Source organism: Rhinatrema bivittatum, chromosome 5, assembly GCF_901001135.1.
Source record: "Rhinatrema bivittatum chromosome 5, aRhiBiv1.1, whole genome shotgun sequence".
Classification (NCBI taxonomy): domain Eukaryota; kingdom Metazoa; phylum Chordata; class Amphibia; order Gymnophiona; family Rhinatrematidae; genus Rhinatrema; species Rhinatrema bivittatum.
In genome coordinates this window covers 135591018-135614085 of record NC_042619.1, presented here as the reverse complement: position 1 = coordinate 135614085, position 23068 = coordinate 135591018, and the positions used below count along the sequence as shown (strand labels likewise).

At 44.2% G+C, this 23068-nt stretch overlaps 1 protein-coding gene across 1 annotated transcript in view; it reads left to right on the top strand.

Annotated features, from left to right (window-relative positions):
* Positions 1–21149, top strand: part of CNMD (chondromodulin) — a 96601-nt gene extending 75452 nt beyond the window's left edge. The window contains exons 6-7 of the mRNA XM_029602981.1: positions 19515–19708; positions 20470–21149. Of these exons, the coding sequence (XP_029458841.1) occupies positions 19515–19708; positions 20470–20697 (422 nt within the window). The 3' untranslated portion in view covers positions 20698–21149. The remainder of the gene's footprint in view (positions 1–19514; positions 19709–20469) is intronic.
* Positions 21150–23068: the final 1919 nt, after the last annotated feature.

Genomic DNA, 23068 nt, shown 5'->3' with positions numbered 1-23068 from the left:
GCGGACCGGTCACAGACCGTAGGCGGGCCGATTCAGCCCGTAGGCGGGCCGGATTCAGCCCGCGGGCCGCCCCTTGCCCAGGTCTGTTCTAGGGTCTGCTGATGGCCCCCTTCCACCCCTTTGCAAATGCTGCCGCCAGGCCTCCAAATCCGCCCCCTTCCCGGACTCAGTGTTCCATGCCGCGCCGCACCCCTCACCCTTTCTCGGACCCTCCCTGCATCTTCCTGAACCTTAAAAATCCCTGCTGGAAGTGGGATATGACCTTACCTGCTCCTAGCGCGCTCCTGTACGGTCTCTGTCACAAGCTGAGCTGGAAGCATACATTATACACAGTTTGCACAGGAAGGGGGTGAGGGGGGAGCCACCAGTGGACCTGGAATACTTTTCTTAAAATGTAAAATGGGATTGAGAGTGGGGTGCACAGCCTGATATGGCATATATAAATGTTTGTGAGGAAAGGCAGAGAATCAGACTATAAGCCTTTTGCTATTGCTTGTTTTTTTTTAAACATTACTTAACCGGATATCTTTTGAAGATAATCCAGTTAAGAAGCAAGTTATCTGGCCACACAAGGCCAGATATTCAAACATAACTAAAAAACCTAACCAGCTACATGTAGCCAGATAACTGTAGGAAAATATATACAGCAGGAAATTTATCTCACTGAATACACGGGCAAGTTATCTGGATAACTTATCCACTCAGTGGTTTATTGAATATTACCCCCTTTAAGATTACTCCACAGACATGGCCTGTATGGGAGGGTGGCAAGAAGGAAGTCACTGCTGAAGAAAAGTCATATGAAGAACTGCATAGAATTTGCAAAGAAACACTTAAAAGATACTGTATGCAAGTGGGAAGAGATTTTGTGGTCTGATGAGACCAACGTGAAACTTTTTGGTCTCTGGAAAGGAATACGACGAGTGAGGTTATCAAATTTGCAGATGATACAAAATTATTCAGAGTAGTTAAATCACAAGCAGATTGTGATACATTACAGGAGGACCTTGCAAGACTGGAAGATTGGGCATCCAAATGGCAGATGAAATTTAATGTGGACAAGTGCAAGATGTTGCAAATAGGGAAAAATAACTCTTGCTGTAGTTCCACGATGTTAGGTTCCATATTAGGAGCTACCATCCAGGAAAAAGATCTAGGCATCATAGTGGATAATACTTTAAAATCGTCGGCTCAGTGTGCTGCAGCAGTCAAAAAAGCAAACAGAATGTTAGTTATTATTAGGAAGGGAATGGTTAATAAAATGAAAAATGTCATAATGCCCCTATATCGCTCCATGGTGAGGCCACACCTTGAATACTGTGTACAATTCTGGTCGTCACATCTCAAAAAAGATATAGCTGCACTGGAGAAGATACAGAGAAGGGCGACTAAAATGATAAAGCATATGTAACAGTTCCCCTATGAGGAAAGGCTGAAGAGGTTAGGGCTGTTCAGCTTGGAGAAGAGACGCCTGAGGGGGGATATGATAGAGGTGTTTAAAATCATGAGAGGTCTTGAACGAGTAGATGTGAATCAGCTATTTACACTTTCAGATAATAGAAGGACTGGGGGGCACTCCATGAAGTTGGCAAGTAACACATTTAAGACTAATCGGAGAAAATTCTTTTTCACTCAATGCACAAAATTAAACTCTGGAATTTGTTGCCAGATGTGGTTAGTGCAGTTAGTGTAGCTGGGTTTAAAAAAGATTTGGATAAGTTCTTGGAGGAGAAGTCCATTAACTGCTATTAATCAAGTTGACTTAGGGAATAGCCTCTGCTATTACTGGCATCAGTAACATGGAATCTTCTTAGTGTTTGGGTACTTGCCAGGTTCTTGTGGCCTGGTTTGGCCTCTGTTGGAAACAGGATGCTGGGCTTGATGAACCCTTGGTCTGACCCAGCATGGCAATGTCTTATGTTCTTAATTAATGGCCAGATTTGTAAACATCTGAATCTGAAACAAATGGTGCTTCTGGACCATGCGAGCTTTGTGGTGGTCTTCCTATTTTCTGGCTTCAACCGACATATTCAGAAGGTAACATTTTAAAATGAAGAGCTTGGGTGATGTACTCATTTTCAGCGATGCAAGTTCAACAGGGGTTTATCATAGCGCCTCTTAAATCTTCCTTGGAGTCGCTTGCATGTGGTCTAGTGATTTTCAGTTAAATGCACAGTATTATGCTCTAGGCTACTTATAAATTGCACCTGAAACTATACCTCCAATTGGCAAAAACCTGTACAGAAAATGTTTCAGCACTGAAGTTTACAAAAGTAAACTTTCATTTCAATTATTTCCACAGCAAATGTGTGATTTCAGAATTCTGAATATATACAGATATTTTTTTTTTAACAAGAGGAAATGGCCAAGTACACTCGCGGCCCCAGCCTCAACATAGTCTGCCCTCACGTCCCAACAGTCTCAGTACAGCCTGCCCCCCCCCCTCCCCCAGACTGAGACCCTCCCCCAGGCATAGCACAGCCCGCCGCCCATCATATCGAGCCCCAGTCTAGCCTCCAGAGATCGGACTCATTCTCTGAGGGCACAGAGCCCCCCCCCCCCCCTCACTGCTCGACTACTGTCTGCATCATAATTTTGTTCAGTGGTTAGCGATTTAAATTTTCTAAGGGAGTAGGGATATTCAGATTAATCTAAAGTACTTTTAATCTGTTGGTTTATTTCATATTTGTCTGTCTGTGATCCTCCAGGGACTACCTTTAATCTACTTATAACTACCCGGTTACACATCTTATTGACTCTTGTTTCCCTGTTATCATACCAAATAAATAAATCCGTTCTTGGAAATTTATCGGAAGTGGTGTTTCCTCTGCATCTGGAAAGAGAGGAGGATGTGGAAGCGGAAGCCTAGATGGCTCGTGGTGTCCTTTAGAGTCCTCTGCTGGGAGACGTATGCAGATGAGTCTTCTGGTCCTCTGCGGCTGGAAAGACTGGGGGCTGTGGAAGATGATGGATGGCCTGCATTGTCCTCTGGTGGCGCTACTGGATGAAGTATGCAGATGAAATTTCCAGTTCTCTGTTGCTAGAAAGAGTAAAGAGGTTATGGAAGCTGAAGTCTAGAGTGTTTATCTTATCCTCTGCTAGGAGAAATATCCAGATGAGTTTTCAGGTCCTCTGCTGCCGGAAAGAGTGCAGGGGCTCTGAAAGCTGAGCCTAGATGGCTTGTGGTGTCCTCTATAGGGGCTGCTGGGAGATGTATACAAATGAGCCTTCCAGATCTCTGCTGCTGAAAGAGCACAAGGACTGTGAAAGATGAAACTGAGATGAGTCACACTGTTCTGTGGAGTCATCTGCTGGAGAAGTATGCAAATGAGCCTTTTGGTTCTCTGGAGAAAGTGCGGGGGCTGTGTAAGCTAAAGACTAAATGACTGGCAGTGGCCTCTGGAGTCGCTGCTGGGAGAAGCATGCAAATGAGCCTTCCAATTTTCTGCTGCAAGAAGGCACAAAGGGGCTGCAGAAGCTGAAACGTAGATGACTCAAGGTGTCCTCTGGAATTCTTTGCAGAGGGTGCTAGGAAATGAATACAAATGAGGCTTTCGGTTCCCTGCTACTGGAAAGAGCTCACGAGCAGTAGAAGCCAAAGAATAGTAGGCTCACAGTGTCCTCTGGAATCCTTTGTACTCTTCTGCTGGAAAGCATGCAGGGACTCTGGGAGATGAAACCTAGATGGCTCATGGTGTTAATGGAGTCCTCTGGTGGGAAAGGTATGCAACTGAGCCATAAGAACATAAGAAATTGCCATACTGGGTCAGACCAAGGGTCCAGCATCCTGTTTCCAACAGTGGCCAATCCAGGCTTACAACTACCTGGCAAGTATCCAAAGACTAAAGAGATCCCATGCTACTAATGCTAGTAATAGCAGTGGCTATTCTCACAGGACAAGCAGGATGGTAGTCCTCACATATGGGTGACATCACAGGATGGAGCCCAATCACGGAACACTTTTGTCAAAGTTTCTAGAACTTTGACTGGCCCCTACTGGGCATGCCCAGCATGGCACTAAACCTGCAGCCAGCAGGGGTCCCCTTTCAGTCTTCTTTTTTCCGAACAGCAGTAGCCACGTGGGTTAAGGAGCTCCACAGAGATTCCTGACAGGAATTTTCCTCACGGAATTACTAAAAATGTTTATACCCCACAGGGGTCCCCCTTTCGAATTTTTGCTTCCGCGGTACTCCAGTAAGTCCCTTACCCGTTTTCGGTCGATTCCTGTCTAGTTTGGCCCTTGCGGCCTACTGGCCGTCGACCGCACCATGGCTCAATTTTTTCATAGGCCATGGCATCGGAGTTCCGTCGGTGCCCTGACTGTACTTGCACCATGTCCATAACAGACCCCCATAAGGTCTGTGTAATGTGCCTTGGTTGCGAGCATGATGTCCTGACTTGCACCAAATGTGCCTTAATGACACCAAAAGTTCGCAAAGCCAGAATGGAGAAAATGGAACTTCTCTTCTGTTCTCAAACTCCGACGCCGTCTATTGCTTCGATGTCGTCCGAACAGGTGCCGTCCACTTCGCGCCAGTATCGGGCACCAGCCAGTGACCGTCCGGCGTCAATGACTTCCTGGCCATCGACTACCTCTACTCCCCCTCAGGATTGAAGGGATCGAAGAGAGAAGCATCGGCATCGACACCAAAAGCCTCGAACCATCGATGAAGGAAAATCATTGACTTCGCCATCATCCGAGCCACCATTGAAGAAACCCCGTCTAGAAAAGGCATCGACCCTTTCTGTGACCGGGTCACCGAGGCAACCCTCACCCGGATGGGTATTGGGAGCCGCGACTCCGCCTTTATTGGTGGTTCCTCCGTTTATGCCTCTGACTCCTTCTCCCCTTCCGGAGCCGGGGCTGCTTGCTCCAGGTCTCCGTGAAGAGCTGGACCGGATGGTTCAGGAGGCCATCGATAAGGCGATGCACAGGTTCCAAGTTCCTCCGATGCCGACACCGGTGCCAATTGTGGAACCGACCACCGATCCCATTCCAGCAGCATTGGCACCGCTGCTTTTGAAGATGGAAGCGCTTATAGCCACTTTTCCACCGATGGATCCTGGGTCACCGGTGGCTCCGGTGCCTTCTCCACTGACTCTATCAACGGGAGGAGAAACACCGTTCCATCTTCCTCCATTGGGAGTCCCATCGGCGCCACCGATCCATCCATCTATGCCCTCGATGCCTTCATCGGTGCCTCCACTACTTCCCTCGATACCTTCAGAGCCTAGACCAGGATCTTCAGGAATACCTTCGTCCCATCCTTCCCAGGTTCCTAGAGGGACAGATGCTGATCCCTATGACACCTGGACTGACAATTCATCTCAAGACACCGATGATTTACCATCACCACCTTCTCCTGCTGAAAGCAGGAAGCATTCTCCTCCAGAGGACTTGTCCTTCATAAATTTTGTGAAGGAAATGTCTGAGTTGGTTCCCTTCCAATTACAGACTGAGCAAGATGATAGACACCAAATGATGGAGCTGTTACAATTCCTGGATGCTCCCAAGGAAATAACCTCCATCCCTATCCATCAGGTTCTTTTGGATCTTCTCAAAAAGAATTGGGAACACCCTGGTTCGGAAGCTCCAGTCAACCGAAAGGCAGATACCACTTACTTGGTCCAGTCAGCCCCAGGGTTCCAAAAACCTCAGCTGGATCACCAATCTGTGGTGGTAGAATCTGCCCAAAAAAGGGCACGACGCTCAAAACCCCACTCTTCCTTCCCCCAGGAAGGAGCAGAAATTCCTGGATGCCATTGGCCGGCGAGTCTTCCAGGGATCAATGCTCATCTCTCTGATCGCCTCTTACCAGCTCTATATGACCAATATAATAGGGTCTTATTCAAGCAGATACAGGACATTGCAGAGTCCCTGCCTCAGCAATTCCAGGAACAGCTACAAACCCTGGTTCACAAAGGTTTTGAAGCGGGGAAACATGAAATAAGGTCCTCTTATGATATCTTCGACACCGCTTCCAGGGTGTCTGCAGCTGCTATTTCTGCAAGAAGATGGGCCTGGCTTAAGCCTTCGGACTTGCGCTCTGAAGTACAAGACAGATTGTCCGATCTGCCTTGCATAGGAGACAATCTGTTTGGTGAACAGATCCAGTGGACGGTTGCGGAACTCAAAGAGCATCATGAGACCCTTCGCCAACTCTCTCTGATGCCTCCTGAGTATTCTTCTAAACAACCATTCAGGAAGGACACCAAAAAGTCATTCTTCCGTCCAAAGAAGTCCTATCCACCACCGTCTAGAAATCATTCTAAGAGACCTTTCCAGAAGGCCCAGTCTCGTCAACCTCGTAAGCAAAAACCACAAGCAGCTCTTCAGCCGGGCCCTGCTTCCGGTTTTTGACTCCTGCATAAAGAACAGCAGCCAGCTTCCACTGCCTCACATACCAGTGGGAGATCGATTGTGCCATTTCAGCAACATATGGCACACAATCACCTCGGACAAGTAGGTCCTTGCCATAATCTCTCAAGGTTATCACCTGAACTTTCTCTCCATCCCACCGGATTTCCCACCTCGGCAGACATGGGGAACATCCGACCACTCACCACTACTGGAACAAGAGGTCTCCCTCCTCCTCCAGTCCAAAGCAATAGAACCAGTGCCCTACTCCCAACAGGACCTATGATTCTAGTCCCGGTACTTTCTAATCCCCAAAAAATCAGGCGGCGTTCGTCCAATTCTGGACCTGCATGCTCTCAACAAGTACCTCCAACGAGAAAAGTTCAAGATGGTAACTTTGGGTTCCTTCCTTCCTCTTCTGCAAAGAGGAGACTGGCTCTGCTCTCTAGACCTCCAGGACGCGTTTACACACATTGCGATAACTCCATCTCTTCGCAGATTTCTGAGATTTCTGGTAGGCCCCAGGCACTATCAGTACCGAGTGCTACCATTCGGCCTGGCATCTGCACCTCGAGTCTTCTCCAAGTGCCTCGTAGTGGTAGCAGCCTTCCTCAGGGCCCAAGGTGTCCACGTCTACCCCTATCTCGACGATTGGTTGATCAGGGCTCCCACTCAGCAAGCTGCTCTGACGTCCCTACAACTTACTTTACACACTCTGATTTCGCTAGGATTTCTCGTCAATTACGCGAAATCCTGCTTAGTCCCATCTCAAACTTTGTCCTTCATGGGGGCAGACTTGTACTCCTTTCAAGCAAAGACTTTTCTGCCTTGACATCGAGCTCTCACTCTCATTTCTCTCGCACACCAGCTACAGTCTCAACACCGTTCGACTGCACGAAACTTCCTCATCCTGCTGGGACACATGGCGCCCTCGGTACAGGTTACCCCGATGGCTTACTTGGCCATGAGAGTCTTGCAGTGGACTCTAAGGTCACAATGGACTCAATCCATCCAACCACTATCAACCATTGTCCACATCACCGACCCACTCCGCCAGTCTCTGGCTTGGTGGAAAAATCAGATCAATCTCCTACAAGGCCTACCCTTCCAGGCTCATATCCTCAAATAACTCTTACCACTGATGCTTCCAACCTCGGATGGGGAGCACATGTTGCCAATTTGCAAACCCAAGGAGCTTGGTCTCCAGAGGAAGCCAAACACCAAATCAATTTCCTTGAGCTATGAGCAATCAGATATGCTCTCAGGGTGTTTCAAGATTGCCTGTCCAACCAATTCATCCTAATACAGACGGACAACCAGGTGGCCATGTGGTACATCAACAAACACGGAGGAACAGTCTCCTACCTACTGTGCCAGATAGCGGCACAGATATGGGCGGAGGCCCTCTCCCACTCGATGTACCTCAAGGCCACCTACTTGCTGGGAGTGGACAATGTGTTGGCAGACAAGCTGAGTCACGCCTTTCAACTGCACGAGTGATCCCTCGGCCCCACAGTGGCAGACTCAATATTCCAACGCTGGGGTTATCCTCGCATAGACCTTTTTGCATCACCTCAAAACCGTAAAGTAGAGAATTTTTGCTTTCTCACTCGCAGCCAACACTCACAACCAAGGGATGCGTTCTCCCTCTCATGGGTGACCGGTCTCCTATATGCATTCCCTCCACTTCCACTTCTCTCGAAGACTCTCGCATCTCAAAAAAGATATAATTGCGATGGAGAAGGTACAGAGAAGGGCTACCAAAATGATAAGGGGAATGGAACAACTCTCCTATGAGGAAAGACTAAAGAGGTTAGGACTTTTCAGCTTGGAGAAGAGACGACTGAGGGGGGATATGATAGAGGTGTTTAGAATCATGAGAGGTCTAGAACGGGTAGATGTGAATCGGTTATTTACTCTTTCGGATAGTAGAAAGACTAGGGGGCACTCCATGAAGTTAGCATGGGGCACATTTAAAACTAATCGGAGAAAGTTCTTTTTTACTCAACGCACAATTAGACTCTGGAATTTGTTGCCGGAGGATGTGGTTAGTGCAGTTAATATAGCTGTGTTTAAAAAAGGATTGGATAAGTTCTTGGAGGAGAAGTCTATTACCTGCTATTAAGTTCACTTAGAGAATAGCCACTGCCATTAGCAATGGTTACATGGAATAGACTTAGTTTTTGGGTACTTGCCAGGTTCTTATGGCCTGGATTGGCCACTGTTGGAAACAGGATGCTGGGCTTGATGGACCCTTGGTCTGACCCAGTATGGCATTTTCTTATGTTCTTATGAAGCTACGTCAGGACAAGGGAAGCATGATCCTGATAGCACTTCTATGGCCGCGCCAAGTGTGGTTTCCGATCCTTTGGGACCTCTCCATTCGCAGGCACATTCCCTTGGGAAAGGACCCGCTTCTGATCACTCAGAACGACGGGAGCCTACACCACCCCAATCTTCAGGCTTTGTCCCTGACTGCCTGGATGTTGAAAGGTTAATCCTTCAGCCACTTAACCTTTCGGATCCAGTTTCCCATGTCCTGATTGCTTCACGGAAACCTTCCACGAGAAAATCTTATCTTTACAAGTGGAACAGGTTTAAATCATGGTGTTCCTCTCAGTCCCTTGATCTCTTTACCTGTTCCACCATGAAGTTTCTAGACTATCTTTGGCACTTGTCAGAATCAGGTCTAAAAACTTCCTCCATCAGAATGCATGTCAGTGCGGTGGCCGCCTTCCATAAAGGTGTCAGGGATGTTCCTATTTCAGTACAACCCCTTGTAACACGATTTTTGAAGGGCTTGCTCCACCTCAAACCTCCACTGCGCCCTCCAGCCCCTTCTTGGGACCTCAGTCTGGTTTTGTGTCGGCTCATGAAATCACCATTCGAGCCTCTCCAAACCTGTGATCTTCGCTATCTCACATGGAAAGTGATTTTTATTTTGGCAATCACATCCGCTCGCAGAGTTAGTGAGTTACAGGCCCTAGTTACCTATCCGCCTTACTCTAAACTTCTGCACGACCAGGTAGTACTCCGCACTCACCCTAAGTTTTTACCTAAGGTAGTATCAGAGTTTCATATCAGTCAATCCATTATACTACCCACCTTTTTTCCCAGGCCCCATTCTAATATGGGAGAACAGGCTCTGCATACCCTTGATTGTAAATGGGCTCTAGCGTTCTATCTAGACCGTACAGCTGCCCACAGGAAAAGCACTCAATTGTTTGTTTCTTTCCATTCCATCAAATTGGGGCAGCCTGTAGGTAAGCAGACTCTCTCCTCCTGGTTAGCGGACTGCATATCCTTTTGCTATCAGCAAGCAGGCATTCCACTTCAAGACCGTGTGAAAGCATACTCTGTCAGGGCCAAGGCAACTTCAGTAGCGCACATACGCTCGGTGCCGCTTCCTGATATTTATAGGGCTGCTACCTGGAGTTCTCTCCATACCTTTACAGCCCACTATTGTTTAGACAAGGCTGGACGACAAGATTCCATCTTTGGCCAATCTGTCTTGCGCAACCTTTTTGCAATTTGATGTACCAACACCCTTCCGCCTGCCCGTTAGGGTTCAGGATGCCCTCTACCAAATTCCATCCCAGTTGTTGTGCCTGTTGCACGTCTTTGGGTACATTTGGTGCATGCTCGGACATCCTCAGCTTGGTACTCACCCATATGTGAGGACTACCATCCTGTTTGTCCTGTGAGAAAGCAAATGTTGCTTACCTGTAACAGGTGTTCTCACAGGACAGCAGGATGTTAGTCCTCACGAAACCCGCCCGCCACCCCGCGGTGTTGGGTTCGTTACGTTTTATTTTATTGTTTGGCACTTCCTATAGCTTTAAACAAGACTGAAGGGAGACCCCTGCTGGCTGCAGGTTTAGTGCCATGCTGGGCATGCCCAGTAGGTGCCAGTCAAAGTTCTAGAAACTTTGACAAAAGTGTTCCGTGATTGGGCTCCATCCTGTGATGTCACCCATAGGTGAGGACTAACATCCTACTGTCCTGTGAGAACACCTGTTACAGGTAAGCAACATTTGCTTTCCCTCAGGGCCAGATTTTTATTTATTATTATTTGCATTTCTTATATACCGGCATTCGCGATGGGAGTCGCATCATGCCGGTTTACAATTAACAGGGTGTGACAAAAGAAGAAATACTTAGAACATTAACATGTGATAGAAGAGGAAATAGCAGTTACAATAAAACAGGGACATAATGCAACTTGGAATGTAAAGAAAGCGATAGAGAAAATTAACAATGAGGTAAAAGAAACAACAATGTAATAAACCTGCCAATTTAAAAGAGAAAGAGTATTATGGAGTTGTCGAATTTGTTGATTAGACTTAGGGGAGGTCTTAGTTGCTTGGATTGAAAGAAAGTTCAATTGGTATCTGGAAAGGCTTTCATAAATAACCAAGTTTTTAGTCTTTTTCTAAATGTAGGAAGGCAGGGTTCCTGTCTCAGTTCTGGTGGGATGGAGTTCCACAAAGTAGGTCCTGCTGTAGAGAAAGCCCTGTCTCTAAGCGTCATATGGTGAAAGGTTTTGGCAGGAGGAACCTGTAGTGAATCTCTGTAGGACTCTCTAATAGGTCTGGTGGAGGTGTGTTTTTTAAATGGTATTTGGAGGTTAAGCGGAGAGAGTTGATGGAGTGCTTTGAAAATGGTGGTAATGGACTTGTATAAGATTCTATAGTGCACTGGCAGCCAATGTAAGTCTTTGAGAATCGGAGATATGTGGTCTCTTCTTCTTGTGTTTGTCAGAATTCTGGCCGCCGTGTTCTGAACCATCTGAAGAGGTTTCGTATGGGAAGATGGGAGACCTAATAGAATGGAATTGCAATAATCTAACTTAGAGAAGATTATTGATTGCAAGACTGTTCTGTAGTCGTGGAAATGGAAAAGTGGTTTCATTCTTTTTAAGACGTGCAGTTTATGAAAGCAGTCCTTCGTGGTTTGATTAATAAAAGATTTTAGATTTAGCCGATTATCAATGATGGCTCCTAGGTCTCTTACTTGTGAAGTTTGAAAGCCGGTTGGAGGATTTGAGGTGAGGTTACTGTTTTCGGGGGAAATTATTTACACGTGGGCGTAGATTTGTGCACACACCCCAGCTCACACAAATCTACACCCGATTTTATAACATGTGCGCGCAGCCACACACATGTTATAAAATCCGGGGTCGGGCCTAGCCGAGCCATGCAGCCTTCCTCTGTTCCCTCCAAGGCCGCTCTGATTTTGGAGCGGCCTCGGAGGGAAGTTTCCTTCCCCCACCCTCATCTTCCCCTCCCTTACCCGACCCCCAGCCCTACCTAAACCCCCTCTTACCTTTATCTGATAAGTTGCGCCTGCCTCCGGGCAGGCGTAGGTTACATACGCCGGCCAACGGCCGGCCCACGATCCTGGGCAAAGTGGCAAATGGCTGCTGTGCCTGGAGACTCCAGCCCCGCCCACTCCCCACCTCTTTTTTCAAGCCCCAGGACATGCGCGCGTCCCGGGGGTGCGCAAGTCGCCGGGCCTATGCAAAATAGGCTCAGCGCACGCAGGAGTGGATTCTCATGATTATGCGCATAACCCTTTGAAAATCCGCCCCTCTGTCAGCTTGATTAATAGCAGTTAATGGACTTCTCCAAAAGCTTCTCCAAACCTTTTTTAAACCCAGCTACATTAACTGCACTAACCACATCCTCTGGCAACAAATTCCAGAGTTTAATTGTGCATTGAATACATTTTCTCTGATTAGTTTTAAATGTGTACTTGTTAACTTCATGGAGTGCCCCCTAGTCCTTCTATTATGTGAAAGAGTAAATAACCAATTCACATTTACCCATTCTAGACCTCTCATGATTTTAAAGTCCTCAGTGATATCCCCCCCTCAGCCGTCTCTTCTCCAAGCTGAACAGCCCTAACCTCTTTAGCCTTTCCTCATAGGGGAGCTGTTCTATCCCCTTTATCATTTTTGTCGCCCTTCTCTGTACCTTCTCCACTGCAACTATATCTTTTTTTGAGATGTGGTGACCAGAATTGTAACAGTAGTCAAGGTGCAGTCTCACCATGGAGCAATACAGAGGCATTATGACATTTTCTGTTTTATTAACCATTCCCTTCCTAATAATTCCAACATTCTATTTGCTTTTTTGACTGTCACAGCATACTGAGCCGACAATTTCAATCCATTATGATGCCTAGATCTTTTTCCTGGGTGGTAGCTCCTAATATGGAACCTAACTTTATATAACTACAGCATAGCTTATTTTTCCCTATATGCATCACCTTGCACTTGTCTACATTAATTTTCATCTGCTATTTCGATGCCAAATCTTCCAGTCTTGCAAGTTCCTCCTGCAATTTATCACAATCTGTTTGTGATTAAACTACTCTGAATAATTTTGTATCATATGCAAACTTGATTACCTCACTCATCATATTCCTTTCTAGATCATTTATAAATATATTGAAAACCACTGGTCTAAGTACAGATCCCTGAGGCGCTCCACTGTTTACCCTTTTCCACTGAGAAAATTGACCATTTAATCCTACTCTCTGTTTCCTGTCTTTTAACCAGTTTGTAATACATGAAAGGACATCACCTCCTATACCATGACGTTTTAGTTTTCTTAGAAGCCTCTCATGAGGAACTTTGTCAAACGTCTTCTGAAAATCCAAATACACTACATCTACCGGTTCACCTTTATTCACATATTTATTAACCCCTTCAAAAAAATGAAGCAGATTTGTGAGGCAAGACTTCCCTTGGGTAAATCCATGTTGAATGTGTTCCCTTAAACCATATCTTTCTATATTTGTTTATTTATTTATTTATAGCTTTTCTATACCGGCATTCATGATACAATCATATCATGCCGGTTTACAGATAACAGGGGGTGCAATAACTTAGTACATTTAACAAGTGCAGAGGAAACAAAAAGTTACAATATAACAGGGATGCTGGAACGGGGGGGGGGAGGAGACAAGAATAAAAGTATCTTTACAGAAGTAAATTAATTACATTGTGCAGTAAGGTCTCTTAATGGATATTAGTGACTCAGTTAGACTCGGGAACGGCTTGTTTAAATAACCAAGTCTTAAGCCTTTTTCTGAATGTTAATAAGCATGGTTCCAGTCTGAGATCAGATGGTAAGGTATTCCACAGAGAGGGGCCCGCTGTAGAAAAGGCCCGGTCTCTGAGTGCTAGATGGTGTGATTTTGATCTTTAGAATAGTTTCCACTAATTTTCCCGGCACTGAAATCAGGCTCACTGATCTATAGTTTCCTGGATTGCTCCTGGATCATTTTTTAAATATTGGGGTTACATTGGCCACCCTCCAGTCTTCAGGTAAAATGAATGATTTTAATGATGTTACAAATTTTAACTAATAAATCTGAAATTCATTTTTTAGTTCCTTCAGAACCTTGGGGTGCATGCCATCCAGTCCAGGTGATTTGCTACTCTTTAGTTTGTCAATCTGGCCTACCACATCTTCTAGGTTCACAGTGAATTGGCTCAATTCACCTGCCTCATCACCCTTGAAAACCATCTCCGGAACCAGTATATCCCCAATATACTCATTAGTAAACAAAGAAGCAAATAATTCATTTATTCTTTCTGCACTGGCCTTATCTTCCCTAAGAGCCCCTTTAACCCCTCAGTCATCTAACGGTCCAACTGAGTCCCTCACAGTTTTCTTGCTTCAGATATATTTTTTTAAAGTTTTTATTATGAGTTGTTGCCTCTACGGCCAACTTCATTTCAAGTTCTCTCTTAGCTTGCCTTAAAAATGTTTTCACTTAACTTGACAATGCTTATGCTTTTTCCTGTTTTCTTCAAATGCATCCTTCTTCCAATTTTTTAAGGATTTTTTTTTTGGCTAAAATAGTCTCTTTGACCTCACCCTTTAACCATGCCAGTAATCGTTTTGTCTTCCTTCCACTTTTCTTAATGCGTGGAAAACATCTGGACTGAGCTTCTAAGATTGCATTTTTAAATAATGTCCATGTCTATTGAACAGATCTAACCTTTGCAGCTGCACCTTTCAGTTTTTTCCAACTATTTTCCTAATTTTATTCGTTTCCCTTTTGAAAATTTTGTGTTAAAGCTGTAGAGTTACATATTGTCCCCCTTCCAGTCATTAGTCCAAATTTGATCATGCTATAATCACTATTGCCAAGTGGCCCCACCACCGTTATCTCTCTCACCAAATCCTGCGTTCCGCTAAGAATTAAATCTAAAATAGCTCCCTCTCTCGTTGGTTCCTGAAACATGAAGCAGTCGTTTATTCTATCCAGGAATTTTATGTCCTGATGTTATATTTACCCAGTCAATATTGGGGAAATTGTAATCTCTCATTATTACTGCACTGCCAAATTAGTTAGCTTCCCTGATTTCTCTTAGCATTTCATCATCTGTCTAATTATTCCGGCCAGATGGATGGTAGTATACTCCTATCACGATACTGTTACCCAACACACAAGGGATTTCTACCCATATAGATTCTACTGAGCATTTAGTCTCTTGTATGATCTTTATCCTGTTGGATGCTATATCCTCCCGGACATAAAGTGCTACATCCCCACCAATTTGATCCTCCCTATCATTGTGATATAATTTGTACCTTTATATAGCTCTGTCCCATTGGTTATCCTTCTTCCACCAGGTCTCTGAGATGCCACTTATGTCTATCTCATCATTCATTGCTATACAATCAAGATTAATTTTGATTTTTTGTGATGGTGAATATGATAATACTTTCAGCTATTGACAAATGTCTTTAAAACCATTGTTTCTATGAAATTTATAGTACGTTTTCTTTATGTTGTATGTTTCAATAACATTTTGTGTATGTTTTATTGTGAATCGCCTAGACCTTTTTGTGAAAGGCGATCAACAAATTTTAATAAAAATGAAAATGAAAAATGAAATACACTCTTAACTCTCCCATCTTACTTCTTAGTCATCTGGCAATGGCATACAGACAGTTCAAAGTGCATTCCTTGTTTGTATTAACAACCTGCTTTTCAGTTGATAGGAATAATTTGGAATTCTTTAGCTCAGGTGATTCTTTACTTTTCGGCACATGGACTACTTTTGCTTTGATTGGAACCTCTCTATTGGGATGCCCTAACTCTACCGTTTCATTAGTATCCTTCAAGGATACAATCCTCCGAACCATGCACTGCTGAGTGATGTCAGCTTTCCCCCTTGTTCTAGATTAAAAGCCTTCCAGTTCTCTGCTACTGGAGAGAGTATAGGGGCTGTGGAAACTGAATACTAAATGACTCACAGTGGCCTCCAGAGTCCTCTGCTGGGAGAAGTATGCAAATGAGCCTTTGGGTCCTCTGCTGCAGGAAAGAGCACAGGGACTGTGGAAGCCAAAACCTAGATGACTCATAGTTACCTCTGGAGTCTTTTTTAGCACACATTTACTGATGCCAAGCATCAGGCAAATTTAGAATAGTAACATTACATAAAAATCAAAACATAAAAACATTAAAATGTGGGAGTTCTTTGTTCAATGTTTGTCATGATGATAGGCGTATCAATAATAATAAAAAGATTTAAATATAAAAACATTAAAATCAGACAATAGATCAATAAAACAACAAAAACATTAAACCAACACATGTGTAAAAATAATAAAATACATAAATACAAAATAATGTGTAAGACCCAGAGTAAAATTCAAAGGTAAAAATCATTGCATCAGCACTCACATACTGTTAAAGACCAACAGAAAATCAAAGCTAATCAAAAGCCAATTGAAACAGATGTCTTCAGCAAGGATTTAAATTGTTTTGAACATGACACCATTCTTAGTTCAAAAGGAAGGATGTTCCAAAATTCAGGGGCAGCAACAGAGAATGCATTCTCACATATGATGTCAAGTCTAGCTACTTTAAAGGAAGAGATATTTGATAGGCCTCTTTGCACTGATTTGAGACTACATGTAGGCACACAAATCCTCAAAAGAGAATTTGCCCAGGGAAATTAATCATGTTTCAAAAGGTTATGTACCATGACAGCTATTTTATATAAAATACGCTGCCGAATTGATAGCAGTGTAGATCTGGGGCTGCTGGGAAAAGTATACAAACGAGCCTTCCATTTCTCTGCTGCAGACGGCACTTCCTCTTAAGCACATTAGATATATATATATATATATATATATATATAAGATTATTTCACAATGAAAGTGTGGTATGCTGTGTAGATCAGTGAAACAAACACCTATTTTAATCCATTCTGATCTGTATTTTTTTCAGACAGCACAATGTGAAAAACATACAATGGTGTGAAGACTTCTACAAAGCACTGCAGCTCACAGTCTCTTGTTGTGTCCTTGTCATAAGTCAGTGACTGAGATGTACAAGGAGCACGTTTGCTGCCCATTAATTAGCAAGCTTCAGGGCTCATGCTGTAGCTGGGAAGAGAAGGCATGCATGATCACAAAGGGGCAGATTTTTAAAATTACGCGCGGGGGGTACATTTGTGCGCACTACCCGGCGCGCACAAATGTACACCCGATTTTATAACATGTGTGCGCTACCGCGCGCATGTTATAAAATCCAGGGTCAGTGCGCGCACAAGGGGGTGCACACATGTACACCTTGTGCGCGCCGAGCCCTAGGGGAGGCCTGATGGCTTTTCCCGTTCCCTCCAAGGCCGCTCCAAAATCGGAGCGGCCTTGGAGGGAACTTTTTTTTGCTCCCCTCACCTTCCCCTCCCTTCCCCTATCTAACCCACCCCCCAGCCCTATCTAAATCCCCCCTTACCTTATTTTGTTGAGGCGGGGCGTAACTTACAGGCGTAACTTGCACGCGCCAGCAGACGGCCCCGACACAGGCCACTGTGTCGGGGCGCTCGGCCACGCCCACGGACCGCCGCCACACCCCGCCCATTTTTGCAAGCCCCGGGACATACGCGCGTCCCGGGGCTTGCGCACAGCGCGCGCAGGTTTTTTTTTTTAAGGGTTAAGCAAATGTTCTCAGTGAGGCGCTCCCACACGTGTAAGAGCCACCATTGCTGCCTCTTGTTGCTGTGAGGTGCTGGGAGCTGATGTGGATCTGAACATCAGGCAGGGATGACTATTCCATGGCACAGCTAACCAGTCTGAAGGCACACTGACTGAGAAACACTAAGTTAGAGCAGGCAGCTGAAAACCAGAGAAGCCAAGTAACAAATCCTGCTGCCACTCCTTGTGACCTTGGGCAAGTTATTTCATCCTCTGTTGCCTCAGGTACAAAGTTAGAATATAAACCCTCTGGGGACAGGGAAATACCTATAGTACTTGTATATAACTCATCTTGAGCTACCAATGAAAAGGTGTCAGCTAAATCGAAATAAGGTAAAACAAAATATTTTTTAAATACTATTTCACATAGGCCACCAGAATTGGTGTGGGGACAGATTGCTCCCAAAGGTGGTTGCCACTTCGGATCTCTTTCAGGAGCAGCTAGAGGACTGGGAGCTAATATGGTTTAGATTTGTGGGATATGGTTGGGTTGTTATTCTGATATTAAATGGATATTTTATTAGCTGGTTTATGTTTAGCCTCTTTAGTGAAAGTAGCTTTGGCTTAAGTTTCCAGTTTGATATATTGATGTATTTTGATATATTAATTGTTTTATGTTCATTTATTTTACTCATGTATTGGATTAATAATGTATGTTTATTATAATTGTACCTTGTTTTTGTAAACCACTTTGGTACAAGAAGGGTGATCTAGAAATATAAATTAATGTAGTTAATTAACATAACATAGGGAGGGATGCCTGGAGAGGGAGGAGTAGATGAGAAAGTGGAAGGAGAGACTCAAAGGGTAGAGAGAATGTGAAACTAGAAGAGAAGAAAGGGAGGAGAGACTAGAGAGAGAGGATTTTGGGAGGCACAGAAATTCTGGTAATAGGAGAGAAGAAAGGAAGTGGGAGAAAGAAAAATGAAACAAAACTGAAAAAAGGGAGAACTGTTTATACAGAGAAAATGATCATGAAACAGTTAATAGTGATTTTAAATAAAAAAAATTTTAAATTGAAGATTGTTCAATAAAAATTAGCACTTCTTTGCATATTAAGGGTCAGATGTACTAAAGATGACGTCCTATTTTGTGTGCATGGGAAAAAAGCTTAGTAGAAGTGATCCTGAGTAATGTGCTGTCTGCCAGTCCATGGAAAGGCACCTCCAGAATCTTCAAATCTGTTGCTGCAGAATTTCTAACCAAGTGTTCACCAAGCTGGTCCTGGAGGTGTACCCGACCAGACTGGTTTTCGGGATATCACAGTGAATATGTCTAAGACAGATCTGCACACATTGATCTCATTAAATACGCTGGAAACCAGTCTGGATAGGTGCGCCTCCAGAACAAGGTTGAGGAAGACCTTGTTCCAGTCCTCATCACAGAATCTGCCTCATGAGCTGCAGCAGAAACTTGGGGGGCGATGACTGAGTTTTACATAAATATAACCTCATTATTTACTATGGCACATGCTGCTTCATAATTAAAATTAAACATGAACAAAAAAGAAAATTGAAATACTGTCTTGATGGGTTTATAATGAAGTCAGATGTAATAAGATTTCTCTCCATGATTCATAAAACACGATCTGTTCTGGGAAGTACATCTACAAAAACGCATTGATAAAGTAAAGGCAGTTCAAGCGATCCTTATCTGTTAACATCTTTTATGCATCTCTGTGTATAAAATTATGATTGCCGAGGATAGTTGTTGCTTAACTTACGCACATAATTACCTAAGACAACGCTCCTTCACTATTTTCATTTTCAAGAAACATGGCCACCTGTTTTTATATTTAAGAAATGAAGTCCAGCTTCAGCTTGCATGTTTTCTTAGAGGCTTTTACCGCATGGCTGTATCATTTTATCAAAGGCATCAGTCTATAACTTGGGATTTCATGCTTACTGTGATCCATTAATTGATCAGTTTGGGAAAAAAGAAATACTTTTACTGATGGTGAACCACAAGCATGAATCTATTGCTGGATATTCAACCATTTCCCTATGTACATTGCCCACTTTTATCTGCTTAAATAGGGCCCACTTTTTCTATGGACTACATTATGTTGCATGACCTGACAAGAGTCCTCTAGTGCCTCAAGACACAGCATGAATTGGGTATAATTACTGTAATTGTGTAATACTTTTCAGATGCCCAGAGAGAGAAGCGAGATGTTGAGAGAGAGGTTCGTCAAGCACAATCTTACTACGACCAGTTTGAGGCTGCAGCCGAAGAGGCAAACAGCAGATCCAACAGAAATCAGCAAGCTAATCGCCCATTTAATGAAACAAGCCCAACTGGTGAACAAGACATGTCGTCCTTCAATCCAGAAAATCCTTATCATGTAAGTACACACTTGCAGTAGAACAGTTTTCAATAATCAAAATGTTGTAGGCGCAGTGCTGTCTGCTGCCATGTGGTAGACCCGGATTTGATTCCCAAAACCCTGCTTCTGGTTCTTGGGCTATCAGGGGCAGCATTCGCTCCCTGGGAGAGGGCAAAGTCTCACGAGAAGCAGCTGTTGGCTGACTGGCGTCCGCAATTGTGCCGGCTTGTAAAGGGAACCAAAATTCTACACCTCTCACTCTGATGACTGTTGATAGATTGGCAAAGCTAGACAGGGAGGGGAGGAAAAGAAATACGAATAATAAAGAAAAAGCCTGGGTGACTGCCCTCAGACTGGAGCACACTGAAGTGCTGAGTAAGGAATCCCAGGCCTGATTTCCAGCTCCCAACCATTGACAATTCTGAGCCAAGTATTGTTCTTAGAAGAGATATGCTACAGGAGCTGAGAACAGCAGTAACAGTACTCTGGCATACAGATGCAACCTGTCCTCGTGGCCATCCACAGCTTCTGCGAAGTTTGGTCCATAAATGGATGAAAGAAGGAGAAAATAGGAAGACTGTAGAGCAGGTCAGGTCACAGCTGATTTGGCACCAGCTAAACCCAGCAGCATGAGGACCACAGACAGCCCTGGATGCCAGAGAAAAAAAACAACGAGCCAGGGGAGCAATCTTAAAGAATCCAAATGTACTTATTCAATAGAGGAATTTAGATGGTAGGGAAATAGCACTTTATTTATGTATTTGTTTGTTTGTTTTTAGCAACTAGAAGGTGAAGGTGAAGGTGGTGGCATGACCTTCGATCCTATGCTGGACCACAATGGAGTCTGCTGCATTGAGTGCAGAAGAGGTTACCCACACTGCCAGAGAATTTGTGAACCGCTGGGCGGCTACTATCCTTGGCCCTACAATTATCAAGGCTGTCGCTCAGCCTGCAGGATCATTATGCCTTGCAGTTGGTGGGTTGCTCGAATCATGGGTGTTGTGTGAAATGAAAGTTCAAGCTCTTTAACAGAATAAAAACAGCAGCAAGAATAAACTGCTAGGAGAGCGCGAGAATAAGAGGCAGTAAGACCCATGTTGGATTAAGCGTATGCTAATGTATTGATTCTAGATGTAAATAAATAAGAGTTCATTAATATTCTAGTAGCTCAAATGCAGAGTATAATTTTTTACTGTTTTCTAGTGAAATGTACACTAAAACCTTTTTAATGTGCAATATAAAAATCTGCAATCTACATTTTAACTTTTGGCTTATGAACTAGTGTACAAGTAGAAAAAGTTCTCTCGTTTATAAATATCTCTGAACATGTTCCTCTTTACTGACATAGCTATTTACATAATTTGATATTTTCTGACAGCTAAGTATGTATATTGGGGAGGTTTTTATTTTTATTTTGCAAGTGCTGTGGCATATATAAATAAATGACAAGTTAAGTTGCTTCTTTTGTTAATAGTGTTGATAAATTGCAGTGCCTTTTCATAAACCACTTCTAACACAACCAGGGCCCCAGGAAGGGCCACAGAATTGGGACTTTTTCTGGCATAATTTGTACCTTGACATGGAATCGTAAAAACATAAAAGGCTGCCCACCACCTACTCGTACCTCCTTCTTTCAGATTTATACCACACATTAGATTAAAGCATGGACAGACACAGTCTCAGTCTCCTCACTGTTATAGTAACTACCAACCTTCATCCATCCCTCATGTTGGCCTTTATCCCCTTACTCACCACATCCTGACAAATTCTTGCCCCCTCCTCTCTCCAGCTGCGTCAGTCGGCATACTGTCTCCGTCCAAAACCAATTCTGGCTCCACCTGGTCCACTGTTAGTGGTGGATCCACTTGTTTTTGGGTTTACTATCTCTGTACTATACTGTACTGGCTGTTGTGTGTGTAGCGCTGTGGTCGGCACTGCGCAACACACAGGAACTAATCGCAGAGCCACGCTGCCTGCAGAACTGGCTGAGGTTGGAATGAGGCAACTCCATGAATGGAAAGGGAGGGAGTGGATGAGAGGGAACATATGGAATGTAAAGGGAAGGGAGTGAGGAGTTGGGAATGGACGGAAAGGAGCGGGAGAGAGGGAGGGGTGATTGGAAGGAGTAGATGAAATGTAACTAAAAGCAGGTGAAAGAGTAGGTCTTTATGTATGCAAAGGACTGAATTTTGCCTCCATAATGACAAATACAGCTTAATCAGATGCTTATGTAGGTGGAATAGTGAACCATAAAAACTTATGGAAAGGCCCTCTGGACCACTATGGCCTCCCAGGAAAGGGCATATTGGAGACAGCAGAGTGGACTGGTGTGCAAAACCCCATAGGAGTGGCCTGATGATTCAGTCTTGTGTTTTAAGTAGCTGTCCCCAAAAAAGATTCTGGAGAAGGAGGGAGTCAGCCTCTTGTCTCCTAGCCTGCAGTGGTGTCATGCAGTTTGCCCCTGCACTGGAACACCTGGCAGTCCACTTTCACTAGGTATCTCTGTTGAAATATCAGGAGTGGGGAATTTCCCTGAGAGGGTAAATGACCACCCTATTAGGTTTGGCTCTAAGGGGAGAGAAACTCTGTTCGAAGTTCCAGACTGAACACGGATCTCAGGTAGAGAACAGGGAATGGTTGGTAAAATACTATATTTGGAGAGGGATATAGGCTCAATCAACTGGCCTACTAAGGTGCCATCTGGCTAGAAGTCTACAGGGAAAGAGAAAGGAGAGCGCCCCTGATCTAGTGCTCACCCAGAAGAGTCCGAGGAGAGTGTGCTGTGCTGGTGCAGTGAAGAAAGCATTGGAAGGAGAAATGGAGTTCTAGCAGTGGATCTCAGATAGTAGCAAGGTGTCGCTGAGGAGAGAAATCCATCCAAAGGGAGCCTTAATTGCAGGAGGGAATACAGACAATCTCAAGAGAGTGTATAGAAAAGGATCATAAGACCATTTTTGGGAGTGAAATGTGTACTATGGATTCCATAGCCAACAAATGTACCATAGGCCAAAGATTTATATCGAAGATATGTTTTCAGTAAAAATAAATAAATAAATAAAAGTTATTGCTGGTGCACCACACCCTTTTGATTGGAAGGGAGATACAGAGTCAAACACCTAGGCTCTGAAGCTGAATCTCGTGCACCTCCACCCAGATTGGAAAAACCTGAGGAATGTAGTGACTTGTGAGAGACTTCAGCCACTTCAAAATGTCACCTGGCCCTGGCACTATCTTGCCAAGATGAGACCTGGGAGAGGGGGACTACAGCTTAAGTGGCAAGTGCTGTCATGTAAACGACCTGGATTCAATTCCTGGGCCTGGCTTCTGCTCCCTGGGTGGGACTGTGAATACTGCAGCATCTGAGAGTAAAGAAGTCAC